The sequence below is a fragment of the Ictalurus furcatus genome, chromosome 9 (assembly GCF_023375685.1).
Source record: "Ictalurus furcatus strain D&B chromosome 9, Billie_1.0, whole genome shotgun sequence".
NCBI classification, from domain to species: Eukaryota; Metazoa; Chordata; class Actinopteri; order Siluriformes; family Ictaluridae; genus Ictalurus; species Ictalurus furcatus.
The window spans coordinates 18337199-18353768 of NC_071263.1; the positions used below are offsets into that span (position 1 = coordinate 18337199).

General features: G+C 39.7%; 1 protein-coding gene across 2 annotated transcripts; it reads right to left on the bottom strand.

Annotated features, from left to right (window-relative positions):
• Window positions 1-1309: 1309 nt before the first annotated feature.
• On the bottom strand, window positions 1310-15922 carry shprh (SNF2 histone linker PHD RING helicase). 2 transcript variants are annotated; one of them, XM_053633350.1, is made up of 30 exons: window positions 15819-15922; window positions 14764-15449; window positions 13933-14062; window positions 13601-13819; window positions 12852-12930; window positions 12567-12717; window positions 12123-12219; window positions 11698-11948; window positions 10650-11267; window positions 9561-9812; window positions 9326-9404; window positions 9074-9237; window positions 8214-8470; window positions 7937-8058; window positions 7755-7843; window positions 7541-7633; window positions 7330-7437; window positions 7107-7249; window positions 6827-7000; window positions 6619-6681; window positions 6276-6501; window positions 5193-5330; window positions 4993-5094; window positions 4719-4790; window positions 4363-4551; window positions 4116-4208; window positions 3932-4018; window positions 3564-3742; window positions 2798-2878; window positions 1310-2667 (listed from the first exon to the last, which is right to left on the bottom strand). In XM_053633350.1, the coding sequence occupies exons 2-30, from the start codon at window positions 15322-15324 to the stop codon at window positions 2571-2573; spliced, it is 4914 nt and encodes a 1637-aa protein (XP_053489325.1). In that variant the 5' UTR covers window positions 15325-15449; window positions 15819-15922; the 3' UTR covers window positions 1310-2570. The 2 variants fall into 2 exon arrangements, with proteins under 2 accessions (XP_053489325.1, XP_053489326.1); XM_053633351.1 differs by lacking the exons at window positions 1310-2667; window positions 2798-2878 and having other exon boundaries at window positions 3581-3678.
• Between the last annotated feature and the right edge of the window lie 648 nt (window positions 15923-16570).

The window sequence follows — 16570 nt, forward strand, 5'->3', positions numbered from 1 at the left end:
ATATATGCATTTGTTGAAGTGGTCATTACAAATAAGACATAATCTGGAATTTGGTTTACAACTATAAGTGCATTTCTAATCTGGAACTGGAAAGTCTAAGGATTAATCTGTGACCTACAAACTCACCCCATTATCTAACTTTCATTATATAAAACTGAATTACTTTGCAAAAATATTCAATATGAGCACTTAAATGATTCAGATTTAGTTTGTAAAAAAAAAAAAAAAGCAATCTCACCCTCTTCCTCGAGATGCACATCTGGGATTAGCATCCAAATTGTGAGGAGACACCAGATTGTCAGTGAAGCAGGTGTCATTTTTAAAGAATTTACTCAATTTGCCTTCTTTACAGGTACACTTTGACACCAAATCTCAGTTTTCCCTAAATTTGTGAATCGTCTAACCTATTCACCCTAAACCAGCTGCAGATGTTGCGCTTGCACTAAACCCAGCCCTCGAAAAACAGCTCTAATGAAGTAGGAGCCTCCCTCTGCTCTTAAAAACACCAGCTTGAATTGATGTCCACACCAACAATGAGATTCCACACATGAATAGGGCATGCTGAGGGGAATCCAAGGTAACACAGACCATGTAGATTTAGGGCCATAAGACTGAAAATACTCCTGACAGACCACTTAGCAGACACCTTACAACCATGTCCCAAACCACTGGCCAATAAGGAGTCTGTTCATAATATAAAGAGAATGGAGAGTTGCAGGGTGGTATCCCGTTTTGCCTCACGCTTTTGTCTGCAAGGTTTTTAAAGGACATGACTAAAGTTTTACTGTTTCAGGAATCCCACTCTTTTGCATGAAAAGAAGTCCTGTCATTAAGTCAAGGGCAGTTCACTGCCACATTGGCTGAGGAGCTGGTGACCGTAAAATCACACAGACAGACAGAATGTGGCACGACCAGTAATTCTATCAAAGTAAAACAAACACTGCTAGAAACTACATGAGTTTGTACTCCTTGAAACATGATAAATCACATCATTCCACTACATAAAGCAACAATCCTGGACACAAGACTGAGAGCAGGAGGGAGGGAGGGGTAGTAGTTTATCTTACCGACATTCAGTTTAGAGATGCTTCTAATAATGTTAACTTATGGTCAGGCATTTTTCTTTAAGAGATGTGATTAATGTATTTGGAATAAATCTGTGTTTTCATAGAACCATCTATAAAGCTCTGGCTTCATCAAAGGGGAACCTTGCTTATGTATTAAAAAATATAAATCATACAACCTAAAAATATTTTAGATTTAAAAAAAAAAAACTTAAGCGAAGCAAAGCAAAGAAACACAATATAGCTTGAACCTTCTACCTTCTGAAAGTTTTATGGACATTGAATGTCTTGCAAATAGCTAAAATGTTAGCATGGACCATTCACAAGGTCACCCTTCAAAAGCTGTAAAAACTGGTGGTTTCTTTCTTTGAGACATTTACATTTTACATCTTTATAACACATTTTTTCAACTCAAATACAGAAATACAGCTCATCATTAAAAAAACAAAACCCAACACATTTGACATTTTTAACAAAAATGAATCTGTTAATTTTTCCCCAAACAAACATCACCTTGTGCAACACTTCTGGAGGAATGTGCCATCACTGCACTAATGATTATACAGACAACTAACAGACAATTGTATTTAACCTTACTTAATCATAGACATCTGACAGAAATAAAACATGAAGAGTTCATAATCTTTGGCTGAAAATAAAACCCCTTTAAGATGTGAATCTTTTTGATGCACAAACTAAAAATAGTATTTTTTTTCAAAAGTTGGTGGTGTGACATGTTAACCAGAAGAAATGAATGTACTAAAATGTCATTACAGTTCTTGTTAGTCTGGAAAAGTGAAACAAAATGCCACTGGTCCCAAATTTCACATCCTTACAACAGATACACTGGGATCATAACAATGCCTAAAAAGGCAGTGCTACTCTATTTATATTTCATAAATACTTACATTTTCAACAGTGGTACATGATGTCAGTAATAATGCATGGAAACTGAGGATACTACAACAGACCACTCTGATCAATATATGTACATAGAGGCATATTGCTCTGGCTAGTCGAAAAAAGCTATGCTAATTAAGTTTTGAAATACCAAAATGTTCATCTCTACCATACAAACCTGTCCACTGACATATGAGGCTCACCTCTGCACCTTTGTTGCTTGTTTGTCCTTGACCCACAGTGAAATGCAGTCTGTATCATGATAACAGCACCTCTATGTTATTATGTGTTGTTTCAATAATCCTGAGGCTGTAATTTTAATAACACAATCAGTGAATTTATTTTATTTTTAAAGCTAGCAGGTTGTTTTAGGACAGAATTTCACACGGAGAATAGCCTTGTCAACTTGACCAGTATGATGAGAACATAACACTAAGATAATAAATTAAATTACAATCACTGGAACTAGCATCTAAAAGTGCAAAGTGGAGTGGAGCAGTGGAGAGCTTGTATAATGATTAGTACTGTAATGGTCCCTTTTTATCTGCTCCTTCTTGCTGGTTGTGGTGCTCACTGGCCAGACTGTGAGGCTGTGATTGACCAGTCTCATTCCAGTGTGTCGCTGTCCTCAGTGAAAAGCTCAGCCAGGTCAGCCACTGTGAACACTGATGCCTCAGAGTGCTTCATGGCTGTAGCACTGTGACTAGAGGTTCATCACATAGCATTAGAAACTTTATTATTAGAGGCAAAAATGACCACTATTATTATATACACCAAACTAACCCAATGAAATGGGACAACTAATAAACACACCTCCTTTTGCATATGCTCACCTTTTCTCTGCTGTTTTCAGCATGGCCTGCATGCGCTCCTCAATAGTGGACTTGATCAGGAACCGGTGCACAAAAGTGGGTCTAAGCAACAAAAAGCAACGGATAAGGAATTAATGGCTCGCCAACGATAACATCTGAGGTGAGTTGGTGCCATGTAAAGGATCTTTGTGATTTCTTATTTTGTTAAGCTGCCCTATGGCATAGTTTATTATTTTCTCCCAAATCTGTGACTTTTCCATGCCCTTTAAGCCACTCATTTGTTGGAGTTCAACTCAGATGCCCCAAAACTATTTATGTTTCTTTTCAGTGATCTGTAACCTTCATTTTTACTAGAGGTGAGATTTCAATTTAATTCAAGTTCAGTTTATTTATATAGCGCTTTTAAAAGACATAGCATAGATGCAGCATACAGCATAAAATACATCTATATGTATATTGTATATGGAATATAAAACAGAGCTTTAATGTTTGTTGAGTGTCCACATTGTTTGTGTACCTGATAGACATTGTATAAGGCACATTCTGGAGCAACTGAAAGAGTGCATTTGGAGGGTACATGGGGTACTTTTCTGTTTAGATACATGATAACAAAAATCGCATCAACTACTAACAAATTGCAGTGTCCCTTTTTAATACTGTTAACAGTGTTCAGCGCTATTCTTCAATAAACTGTCTCTCAGCTGCCTGCACTGCTCTTATTTCTTGTTACTGAAAGAAAACAACAACAACAACAATCAGCTATTTGGTCCTACACATGTAAGCTCACTTGGTTTGGCCGATGCGGTGCACTCTGCCAATGGCCTGAAGCTCATGTGCTGGGTTGAGAATGGGCTCCACAAGTAGCACGTGGGTAGCCTCGATGATGTTCAGGCCGTTTGACCCTGTGTGCAATGGCAACAGCAGGATGTTGATATTCTCCTCATACTTGAAAGAACTCAAGTTCTCCTAAAATGAAATCAAAAACCTACTATCATCAAGAGGCAAGCTGTTATTGTGAGCTTGAGCTCTTGATGTTTGTGCACAGGTACATAACAAAATGTGCAGACATGGTCACAGCCATGATACTGGCAACAAAACAATGAATAATTACTTAAATGTTTTCATTCTGAATTGTAGTACTGGCATTTTACACACCTGAAATTTATGAATCCCATTGATCTGTGAGAACTCCATGTTGTTATCAAAGAGTGCTTTTGCAATGATATCTAGCACGCCCTGCCACTGAAAAAGATAGACGGCAGAGTCAGATCAAATACTAATGTTTGAAATGTGTATTTTCTGATAATGTCATCCTAAAAACATCTCAAACAATGGTTACCGTAGAGAATACAAGAGATTTAGCTCCTTTGTCAGTCATCTGGATTTTCTTAAGGGCTCGGACCACAGCTTCTACTTTGGTGGAGTGACTTCCCTATGGTATAAAAAAACAAATTAAATCAACAGGGGATTTAAAATGTATGTTGCACACAAAACAAATCCAAAAAAAGACATCAAAGCAGTCGGGTTTCTTAAGTAATCACAGATTCCATAGTGTTTTCAGGGTAGGAAGATTGAAGTGTACTGACTTTGACAGGAATTTCCTGGTCCTGGTCTGCAGCCTGGGTGGTGAAGACATAGGAAATTTCGGTGTGGGAAGTGGTTTGCCTGCAGATAGCACACTTTATAGCTTTCTTTCGATTGCCAACACTGTACTGTTCCACAATGATGGAAATGCACTCATTACAGAAACAGTGTCCACAGGTGAGCACGGCCCACTGTCAAACACAAACACACAGTTAATCACACAAGCACAGGCAACGGTGTGACTGCTTTTCAAATGCACTCATATCACAAAGTGTAACATAGTGTTTATCTACCTGCAGTCAAATATTCATATACATTTTTAGACTATAATTATCAGTTGTGTATCATTTCATCTTACCTCCTGACCCAGAGAGCGAGCACAGATAGGACATGGCTCTGGATTCAGACCTCCTGTTGATTTATCCTGTGACTGAAACAATTGTTGAGTGGAAATATCAGCATAAACTTTATTCAAAATATTACACTGAAATTCATAAAGTCACCAGAAAAGAAAGGCACTTATAGTTGTAAGCCAATATGTGTATTCAGCAGCAACTGTAATTAAACAATACTAATTTGTCTTAATATATGGTTGAACAACACAGGACATAAAACACATCTTTATTACTTACCTTCTCCAAATTGGTAAGATAGAGAAACTGTCCAAGCTTTTTCTGTAGCTGCGATTTAGCCACAGCCCGGTCATTCAACAGTTTCACTCTGTTCTGCTCCACCTGAACCCAAATAAAACCAATAAACAAGCACATGCATTTAGCACAGAGGTACAATATATAATTCAGCTGTGGTGCAGCAGAGGCTTAGTTCTACCCACCTCATGTGGCTCTATGATGTGCAGCACTTTCGGCTTGGGCTCATCGGGAAGACGCACACGTAGTCTTTCTGTAGCCATACCCAGCTCATCTATGGCTGACACTCGATCCCTCAACGTCATCCAGTACTCATGCAACACCTGAGTAGCCACATCACATTTATGATCATAATGTGAAGTTGGTGGTCATAAGGAGCTACAAATGAACACGTACTAATCTCAGAAAAGGCTAATGATCAATCAGCAGTCAGACAGAGGGTACCGATGGAACAAAACCAACTTCAGTCTTTAATTTAAGGTGATCATGCTGGAATGTTTTTTTTTCTTCTTTTTTTGTGTTTTATCACAAAATTTAAACATTTACACAGGGCACATTAAGAGCACAAAAAGACAGTACCACATTGTTGGAGGCTGCAGCTAGTTTACACTTTTGTTTAGTAGTACTTAAAGTACCTACTATAGGAACAAAAATGACAGCGCTACAAATACACTTCTCTACTTTCAAGATCCTCTTCACCCTGGCTGCCAAAGTCTTGCACACTTTTTTTTTTCTTCAGACAAGGTGGCAATCATTAGCAGCTCTCCTCACACACGTGCACCCCCCAAGTTTCCTCCTACACATAGCACAACACTTTCTTTATTCTCACCCCTCACTGACACCGATGACTAAGCTCCTCCTCACCAGCCGGCCCACCACCTGTCCACTAAACCCCATCCCCTCACAACTCCTGCAGGCCAATTCTACCACACTGATCACTGAACATAGAGAACAACAAATTGGTCTCTTCTCCCGTTTCTATCAAAAATTCTTAAAAGTGCTATAGTAAATCAAACTATTTCTTGGGTACACCCTACACAGAAAAATTAAGAAGTACAATCATTATTAAGCAACGACAAGGATCTGTGCTTGACCCTCTTCTCATTAAACACCAATTTGTTGTGAAAAATCGTGCGTTCTCATTGCTTCTTTCAGCACAGTAATCACCCTCATCTCAGTATACATTTCAGCTTACTTCCCTGTCAGCCACTGCTTTAGATTATATCCATACTTAAATGCTCATATTTGTTCAATACATGATTTCAAACCTTGTACTCCTTTTTCCAGAACTCAAAGAGCTCCATAAAAGTATTGCCCTCCTCTATAAGTTCAGAGTCCAGGCGGCGGATCTTGGCAAAGGACAAGATGGCTTTCAGGGTGCGTTCTGTCTCACTGGCTGCCCGCAGACCGCGACTAGTTGTGGGAAGCCTGTCGTCCATCAGTCCCTCCTCATCCTCAATCATATCCTCAAAGATGGCTGTCTGTCCTTTAACTCTGTGATACATCATAAAGGTTTTTAAGATTAATTATTAGTGTCTTAAAGACTAGGTCTTTAAGCTCTTGTATGTTTTGCTTTACTTGAATAATTCAAATGAGTTTTTTATTACTTACGTGTGAGAAAACAATTTTGACTCATAATCTGTGAAGAGCTCGTCAGATTTGCAAAATACACAGCTATAAAATAAAACAAAACAGGACTTTAATATACCATTTTTAACATACAGGAATAAAATATTGCACCAGGGTTAAACAATATGTAAAAATGATTATCAAACAATGAATAAGTGAAATCATTCCAAACCAACTAAAATGATCTTACTTGTTGAGTGGAAGGCGCACAGGCCTCAGGTGACAAGCTGTCGCCTCCTCAATGACTTCCTGTGACGGTGGAACTTCTAGCTCTTTTACAGCATCCTGAACGCTTTTCTGGGATGTCATCAGTTCATCCATCTGAGTGCTGAGTAAAAACTGGAGACCTCGGGCATCCCGGAACCTGAGGAGCATGTTGCTCAGGATGAACATGCCAAAATAAGCAAACAAAAAAAGCTCAAACTGAGATGATATTAGGTAGAATTCTTGAAGAACTTCTTCTGAATTACTTGTCAGCCATTGAGAGTTTATTGGCTTGCTGTTTATAGCTGCAGGTAAGCTCGTTTTGGATGCGGCCAACCAAGTCATCATCCACTGAGTACTGAATGGCCTGCTGAATGACGTCTAACCACCAGGGGGAACGCAGGTTAACCTAAAATAGAGCTGAATCAGAAACCTGTTTGTGCTTGTGTGTTTATGCAGATCAAAAGATCAAGTTCTCAAACATCCTACCTTGCGTTTGAGGTCTCTGATGTTCTGAAGTACAGGCAGGAGGTTCTGCTGAGCTTCAGACACTTCAGAGCTGACCTTAGTCATGTAGTGTTGTTTCAACTGCTCTGCCTAGTTAGAGAACGCACGCAGAAAATTTCAGACAGTAACATGGGTTAATTGTACTTATTCATAGTCTGTAAAAGGTAATTTTGTCTTAGATCTGCTTTCTAACCTCCTCTTTCAGACGATCATCTCGAAGAGTAGGTGGTATGCCAGGATGCTTGGCATTTAGTAGCTCCATCAAATTGTGTGTAGCATGAAGCCTCTATATTTTGAATATAGAGATAGCATTAATAAGATTTATAGATGGGGAAAATGTAGATATTTTCCCTCCCTAAGTATAGAGCAGGGCTATACCTGAACAGAGATAGAGAGCAGGGTTATACCTGCAGAGAGTCCGTTTTAAGCCGATCTTTGTGTTCTTCTGATGATCTAAGCACTTCTCTGTACATCTCTGCTGCCTCAATAAACTCAACTACCAGACATGTGAGAACACAGAGGCCAGGAATGTTTTTAAACAGGACCATATGAACAAAGTAAATTAGGATGGTGTTTTAGCAAATGGTACCTCTGATAATGTGGATTCCTGCCAAACCATTGAGAGCACACACCAGCTGCCTGTGAGCCTCCTCACACTCAACACGACACTTTTTCTGCAGGGACTTCAGCAGTTCTTCCATCGTCATTGTACTGAACAGGATTTAAAAACAGGATATGGATATTAGCAACCACATTAAAGCAACCAGAAGGTGGAAAACCATTTGTGTAGTCTTTAGGGGTGTTTGAGGGCAAAAATAATTAATCCAGACCGAATATGTTGTGCTGCCAATCAGAATGTTCCTCACCTTTTCTGGAAGGGCAAAAACTCTCCCCTGACAGCTTGAGGGTGGCAGCAAGCCTGGCGCAGGCGCAATAGTGGGTACAGGATGGTGTTGACCGTGCGACGGTCCAGGCTGCCCAATTTCAGCGACCAGTCTGAGATCTTCCTCAACTTAAGCAGAGCATCCTGTGAGCAGACCTCATGCTGGCGATGGTAAAAGTGGCCTTCCACGGGAGAGAAGTTAAGCCAGTGGATCTCTTCTGTCTGAGCAGGAATCTGGATCTGCAAATAATAGAAACATGCAAAATATTTAATTATTTATCATCCACACATCTTCTGGAATTCAACAGTTGCAAACCAATATTTGCATTCATTTCAATTTTATTTGTATAGCATTTTTAACAAGAGGCATTGTCACAAAGCAGCTTTACAGAAATCCAGATGTAGGTTTACTGCAGATCCCTAAGGAGCAAGACAGGTGACAGTGGCAAGGAAAAACTCCCTGAGAGAACACAAGGAAGAAACCTTGAGAGGAACCAGACTCAAAAGGGAACCCACCATGATCTGAGGGACACCAGATAGTCTTCTACAACAACAAATTGTAAAGTCACACAGTACTAACTGCACTGAAAAGATGTGTGTGAGAATAATGTTAATGGAAATCTTGTGATCAGCACAAAGCATTCTTTATGATTACAGAGACATTTACTATTATTATTGTTATTATTATTATTATTACAGTCTAATGGAAATTTTACCATGTATATATTTTTTCCATTAATCCAAGCAGTTGATGGCTAACGACCTTGGTTAACATCTCAGCAGTGGCTGACAGTGATAGGATTTGACATTACAAAAACATTATATACTGCATCAAGAACTAACCTGGTCGATAACATCTTTTTTGGCAGATCGCCACAGTAGCTGGCCAATGACACTGTAGAGTGGCCCTGTGTTTCCACGGCAATATGGTCTATATAGCAGCTGATCCCACCAGTACTTCACCCAGTATGGGTCGACTCCCAGAAACAAAACAAGTCCATACAAATCTGCAGAGCATTTCCATGTCAGTTACTGTTACAGACATTGTGGCACTCAATTCCATTACATTAAATGACAATCTGAGGCTCAGCTTACCTTCTAGACCTCTTTGTACTGGAGTTCCACTTACACACCAGCGATTAATGGATGTGAGTCTCAGCGCCATCTCTGCAGCCTAAAGACAAAAGGAAGCATATATATATATATATATTTTCTGGGTCACACTCTCTCTTTTTTTTTTAATATTTAAAAACATTTTTTTAACCATATCTCCACCAGCTGCTCTACCACTGCTTTTTTAATAGTAGTAGCCTATACATAGTTCAGTCACCTTGGCTGTCGTGCACTCCACCATCTGAGCCTCATCCAGACACACACGCCACCACTCCACAGCCACCAGGGGGCTTGGCACAGCCATGTAGCGTTTCTGGTTACGAAAGCGTCGGCCATCTTTGCTGTTACTATGAGGGAGATCCACATAGTTCAGCTCAGTACGCAGCACATCGTAGGTGGTGATGACCACATCCTGCTCAGCCAGGATATGAGGCTGAATGAACCCATGCCTCTTCACACCCTGGTACACCTGAGAGACATACACAACTGATTATACTATATTCACATTGACAGGTAGTATGAAAACGATGCTAAATTTGATTGTTCATTTACAAGGTACAGGGTACAATCCCACAATGGCAAAAATATGAATCCAAGCATTGCTTATCTGACAGGTTATCAGATATATATCAGGCTCCGGGTGGGTTCAAAATTTACTCACTTTGGTCCTTTCCCTTTAATAGAATTTGACCTGATTTTCCCCCTACTTTTATTTTCTTACTTATGTTTCTTGGACAATGGATGATAATTATTATGTTAATAATATTACAGTCCCCACCAAAAGTATTTTGTTTGAAACCACCCATTTTTCAAAGTGATCAAAACTATTGGAACATGTGACTGATAGGTGTTTCTTGCTGCCCAGATGTGCCTTGTTAAACTGATTGTTTCAAGAATTAATAGCTCTGAATGTCTACTCTTAGTCTGAGCCCTAGGTTTCACCTGTAAAGACTGCATTTGTTGTTAAAAAGGATAAACCAACATGAAGACCAGAGAGCTGTCTATGGGAGAAATCAAGCCATTTTGAAGCTGAGAAAAGAGGGAAAAAATCTATCAGAGCCATTGAACAAGCATTGGGCAATGGGCCCTGAAAAAGAAAGAAACAACTGGTGTACTAACAACCAGACATGGAACAGGTCAGCCAGGAAAACGACAGTAGTTGATCACAGAAACATTGTGAGGGCAATATTTGGGTAGCATTCAACATTTTAGGTCTAAGGAACACTCTAATGAAAGTCAGGAATATACAGTATGTGTGAAGCTTGTGTGAATTATCAGGATCATTTCTAATTTAAACAGTACTTGCCAGTATTCGAAGAGAGGAAGAGCGGATGTGCCGGTTGATTTCTTCGACCCACTGATGGCATATGGAACTGGGGGAAATTATAAGAGTGGCACCAGTGGGAACAGGAGTCATGGCCACTAGGCAGTGTGGGCAGTAGAATGGAGTAGTCGCCAGGTTCTCCTCCTTGTAGTTCACACACTCAGCATGCTGCCACAGCAGACAGTTCATGCACTGCACCCGAGCTTTATAGTCCACCAGGCCCAGTTCCCCGCAGATACACTCAAACCGGTAATCGGTTGTATTGAAGGGAACCACAGATGCTCGAATTGGAGGATGAAAATGCTCTGACTGTGAACCTTGGGTAATATCTGACTGAGGATTTTCTAGCTGGTGATTTTCATTACTCTCCATTGGCTCTGGTTTAGCATTAGCCACGTGGCAATCCGCGGTCTCTTTCTCACAATCTGCTTGTGAATCATGCTCTTGCTTTGGTTCCTCTGCAAGTACAGGAGGGTCAAGGCTGCACATTGTGTCCTCAGAGTCAGAAGCTGCACTTGAGGAGTTCATAACTGCTTCTCGCTCCTGGCCTGCACAACGACGTGATGTTCTCCTGTGAGGAGCCTCCCCAGTTGGCTTTTGCTATAAAAAAAAAAAAAGACTTTCAATAATGCTGAATTATAAATAATAATATTTTTTTAAACACTTTTTGTTAACATAATATGACTGTATCAAAAGGAGATACAAACACACCCAGTATGTTGTTCAAGAATATATAAAATATAAGATATCCTACATCTAGTACAGAACATAACTATATATAAATATATATATAAGTATTCCCAGCCAAAATATTACTTATTTGTCTGATTAAGTAAAAAAAAAAAAAAACAACAACCTAAACCTGCCCCTGTGGTTCACGGTCAAGATTTAAATTATGTTTAACAACATTCCAGTAAAACGCATAAGATAAGGCAACCTGACTGATGCTGCCATAATATTTCCACAATGCTAACATGAAAATACATACTGAAAAGTAACGAATACATACTGAAAAGTAACGAATACATACTGGGGTAACGGGTTTCTTCTTCTTTTCTTTGTAGTTCTTTCCCAGCTTGAAGGAGCCAGCTAATCCTCGACCTTTGACCTGTTCCACTAAACCTTCTGTTATAGTTTTTGTCAGCGTCCTTTTAATGTGGTTGCGGTTTTTCAGAGGGTCATATTTATACATAGTCCGGAGGTACGTAAAAATGGCATTGATTGAGGCTCCTTTACCAACTTTCATTTCCTTAATGGCAGTCAGAAGCATCACACGGACAGCTGTTAAGAGCAAGAGCATATAATGTTAGTATAGTAGCTACGATATGTAACACAAAAGCTTTTTATTAAATACTTCTGCTACTAATAACAACAATAATTCATGAAATACTGCCGGATCTGTAGGCTAGTAAATATGAATGCAACAAACCATCAATCACAAATATGGCTCCTTACCAGGGTGGGTGATTTTCTCTCTTGGCTTTATCTCACACTGCTTGATACTTTGCTTCTCTAATGGGGGAGGGGGGACATAGTAGTTCACTGACTGTCCCTGGTGAACACAAAACACACGTTTAAGGTACCAGACGTCATTAATGAGGAACTGCACATTACTTACTCTCCTACACCACGTAAATCGTATTATATATGGAGAAAGGAGTAAAATGTGGATGTTTGTAACTCACAAGCACACACATTCAGTTCAGGTGGTAGGAACCTATAAAACCCAAAGGAGACCAAAGTGGACACAGGGAGAACATGCACAGAAACTCCACACAGACAGTCACCTGAGTTCAAAATCAACCAGGGACCCTGGACCTGTGAGGTGTTAATGTTATCCACTGTGCCACTCGGTCTCTTCATGTTTGTAATATCTGACCCATATTGCATTCCACTTACCACAGGTAAGGTGAGCGTACTCTGCTTTAGGCCTTGGCGAGTGTGGCACAAAATAAGGGCCAGCACCTCTACAGTCTTTCCCAGCCCCATCTCATCAGCAAGGATTCCTCCAGGCCAGTCCACCCCAGCCAGCGGAAACTCCCGGATCAGACTAATTAAAATGGATCATTATGACGATTCAGAACATTATGCAAGCACCAATTTCAGTTAAATGCCCAAATCATGCCTTAATACTGTCCTTGATTGGGATGTGCACATATCAGCGTGCTCTTTAAACTTTCTTACCAGCCCGTGTAGGGGTTATAAAACAGCTTCTTTCCACACACCGTGATCACTTCCCTCCAAAGGAAATGTAGTTTTTGTTCTGTTGAAAAAACAGTTGTGCATAAAATGAATTACAATTCAGTAAATTCAGTCAATATACATTTATACAGACAAGTGACAAATTAAAGGAAAAACCATAATAAACGAGTGGATAAATATGACGAGCGAAAATGCTTTCAAACTGGTGTAAGTGCACAATAATTAATCAATTAACATCCTACCCTACGCTAGCAGGTTCAGCTGACATCAATTTTGGATTGAGATGGCAAGTGTAAAAGATCTGGGCAACTGTGAAAAATGGATTATTGGGGAGCTTCAGTCACAATGTTCAACTGCCTGTGTTTCAATAGGACCAGCGATTAAAGTGACATCTGCATTTAAGTCCACAGCAAAGACATCAGTATATACGGTTGGAAATTGTGGTTGAAAGCATATATTCAGTGCATGTGATGCTCGTGCATTAGTGCACTATGTAAGACCACAGGCTGGTTTGGAGGTGTCTGGTGGCACACTTATGCTGCAGGGGCATTTCATTGGCACGCTTTGGGCCAACTTGTCCTCTTAGAAGGAAGAGTCATGGCAAACCATTACTAAGTTATACTAAAGCACACTGAAGCTGTTCTAGTGGCTCATAGTGTTTTCCCCTTAATTTATAACCCATCTTTGCATTAAGACAATACAACGCAGACTGACAGGAGTAATAAATTTACCTTGGGAGAATTCACTCTTGTACCGTTCCTTTATCAGCATCCAGTTGACAGCCTGACTCTGGTACGGCCGGAGCACTGGGATGAGGGCTGGTTGCTGTACATCAAAACTCTGCTTCTGTTCTTCTCTTTGGTGAACGTGTCTGACGTAGTCATAGAGTTCTTCCACGTTCTGCCTCTCCAGATCAGTGTCACATTCTTCTTCTGCATTCTCCATGATCTCTGGCATGGGAAATGAGTCAAGTGCTAGATCAAGCTTATTTAAAAGTATAACATATATTAAACTTGTCAGCACAAAGTATGGTTATTTCTCAGCTGACAGGAAAAAAGGCTACCAGGGATAATGAAGTCATGGAACAATTCCATTAGTTTTTGCAAGAGCTGACTGGCTCTTCTTAAGCGTCCGTTTCCTTCACTGAGGAACTCTGGCCGTCCCAATCCAGACTCCAAAAGAAATATCTTTAGCTGCACCAGAAACATAAATATAACAAAGATTTTGGGTTTGTGGGTATTCAATGGCAATTTATTTCAATAAACAACAATGTGGAATGTACTAAGCAGGCTAATACAGGAGACAAAGCTTTGTTCATAATCTACCAAACACTGAACGTTTTATACTCTACAAATATATACATATAGACTACCAGTCAAACGTGAAACGTTTCTCATGATCTTAAAAATATTTTGATCTGAAGGTGTATGATTAAATGTTTAAAATCGGTGTTGTAGACGAAAATATAATTGTGCAACATATTCGTTTCTTTCAAGAGAAAACTAACATTTTATTTACAAAAATATATTTTTTATTTAAATGGATGACTTAGAGCGAAATATTCCGAAAAGCAGCCAATAAGTGTTCAGAATAGGTGGGAACTCCTTTAATACAGTTTGAAAAAAAAAAACTGATTGAGAAAATGTTAAGAATACATTTCTGGAAATTCGAGGCAAAAACAGTGTCTACTTTAAAATACTAAATTATTTTGATTGTTATTGGATTTTTTTTTTATCCCCATAGTTCCATGTGTTATTCCAAAGTTTTGAGGACTTTATTATTATTATTCTAAAATGTGGAAAAATAAATAAAAATAAATAAGTGTGACTAAACTTTTGACCGATAGTGTAGAGACACATTTAATACACGAGTCCCTCCAACCACAAACATATACCTTTACAGATCCTTCTCCAGATAAATGACAGAGCTGTATGACCTTCCTTTTCTGCAGCCAATCCAAATCCTCCAGCGATAATCCACCAAATGAGCACTCGACAGGGCAGCTTGTGAGCTCCTCTGAGCTTGTGCTAGTTATATTTATTGACAGAACATCTCCAGTCTGCTGCAGGCAAAAGGTAACGTTTGCAAGCTCAACAGGGACCTTTGGATAGAGTTCAAACTCTCCAATCAGAGCTTTCCAGCCTGGACCCAGCGCAGACACTGAAGGCACATTAAGCTCAGTGGTGTCTTTTAAGAAGTCCTGCATGGAGCTTCCTGCTTCCTCCTCCTCCTCCTCCTCCTTTTCCGCAGGCAGAAGGGAGGAACGGCTGAGTACCTCTGCATTGCTAACATCAGGAACAGGGTCAGGCTGATAGCTCACAGATGACTGGGGGAATGCCTCGAGGTCCTCAAAATCCCCCTCAGTCCTGCGGTGCTCATGCATGTTCCAGTTTAGTTTCTCCTTGGCCTCTTCGTCCATACGGACAGGCGCTGCACGTTTCCTCCTGCTGCTCATGTTCAAGATAAAAGAAGCTACAGGTCTGGAGAAAGAAATCCAAATGGTCCAGATGGGATCCTTACACTCAAGCACTCAGGCACTGCTATCTGGCTGACCATTGCACCTCACACCGAGCTCCAAACCTGTAAACGACAGAGTGATGTTGAAATGTATTTATTTAATAGCAGAGGGAAACGAAGCATCTTCTTGGTTATATCAGTCACACCAGACCTTTTACACTAACGCAACTAGTACCTCGTTGTAGACAACACATGATATTAAATTTTGTTGTCGTTCATGAGAACATATTTTTGCTTAAACTCAAGAAAACGTATTATGAATCTTAAATGAAAGATTCTAGGTGTTAGTTTACTGAAACTATCAGAGTTCCTGCAGACAGTCAATACCAGACAGGAACTCTACAGTTACCGTATTAGCTAGCAGGAGTTACCGACTACAAAGAGATTATACATGCAAAGTAAACAAAGTAACGGACAATATGTTATTCTTACTCGGCTGTCGGAGATTTGTCTTGCGTGCAGAGACAGAAATCAATTTCTTTCAGCTTTAGCGCCACTAATGCGATATATTTCATAGCGTTCCGCCATGTTTAAAATATCGGAAGTGACGTATGTTTGAGCCAAAACAAAGATCGAGCGTATTCGCGATCAGACTGCTAGATGGCGCTGTAGATCTCTGTTTATTGAAGCGCCAAACTACTGAAGAAGTCGAAATGTATTATTTTGGGTCAGCTATTAGGGAGAAAGAGAGAGACAAAGAGAGAGAGAGAGAGAGAGAGAATGTCACACAAACTTAATATGTGAATTTTACACGGGTTAGTTTTTCCAAATTCAAATGTTAAGTAAGGTGTCACAGATTTACTTCAGGTCACGTGCAAGTTCAGGGCATAACATAATGAAACGCACCTTCACACCTTCTCACGTGATCACATATTACTCACATAATCAGTGTGTGCATGACATGTATATGATTTCTGCGTAAGGTGTGTGTGTGTGTGTGTGTGTGTTATACTTCTCTGTCTTGTATTTTTCGGATGTGGTATCATATTTCACTATTTCATGTGTACAGTAACCCAACCAAATTTAAGGAGATATCAGTAGTCCATCCATGCATCCATCTTCTATACTGCTTATCCTCTTCAGTGTCACGGGAAGATATCAGTAGTTATTTGTTATATTTTATTATATAAATATATAATAATTATTTATTTTCTTTATTTATTATACATAGCCTAGTTATTTGC

Bases quoted from the DNA above. Each gene is read 5' to 3' on its own strand.
- shprh (XM_053633350.1), bottom strand. From the start codon at position 15,324: ATGAGCAGCAGGAGGAAACGTGCAGCGCCTGTCCGTATGGACGAAGAG. The intron at 4,791-4,992 runs GTAAGTAATAAA...CAATTGTTTCAG, and splicing joins ATCTTACCAATTTGGAGAAG to TCACAGGATAAATCAACAGG. The intron at 2,879-3,563 runs GTGAGCTTACAT...TTTGTTGCTTAG, and splicing joins CACCGCATCGGCCAAACCAA to ACCCACTTTTGTGCACCGGT.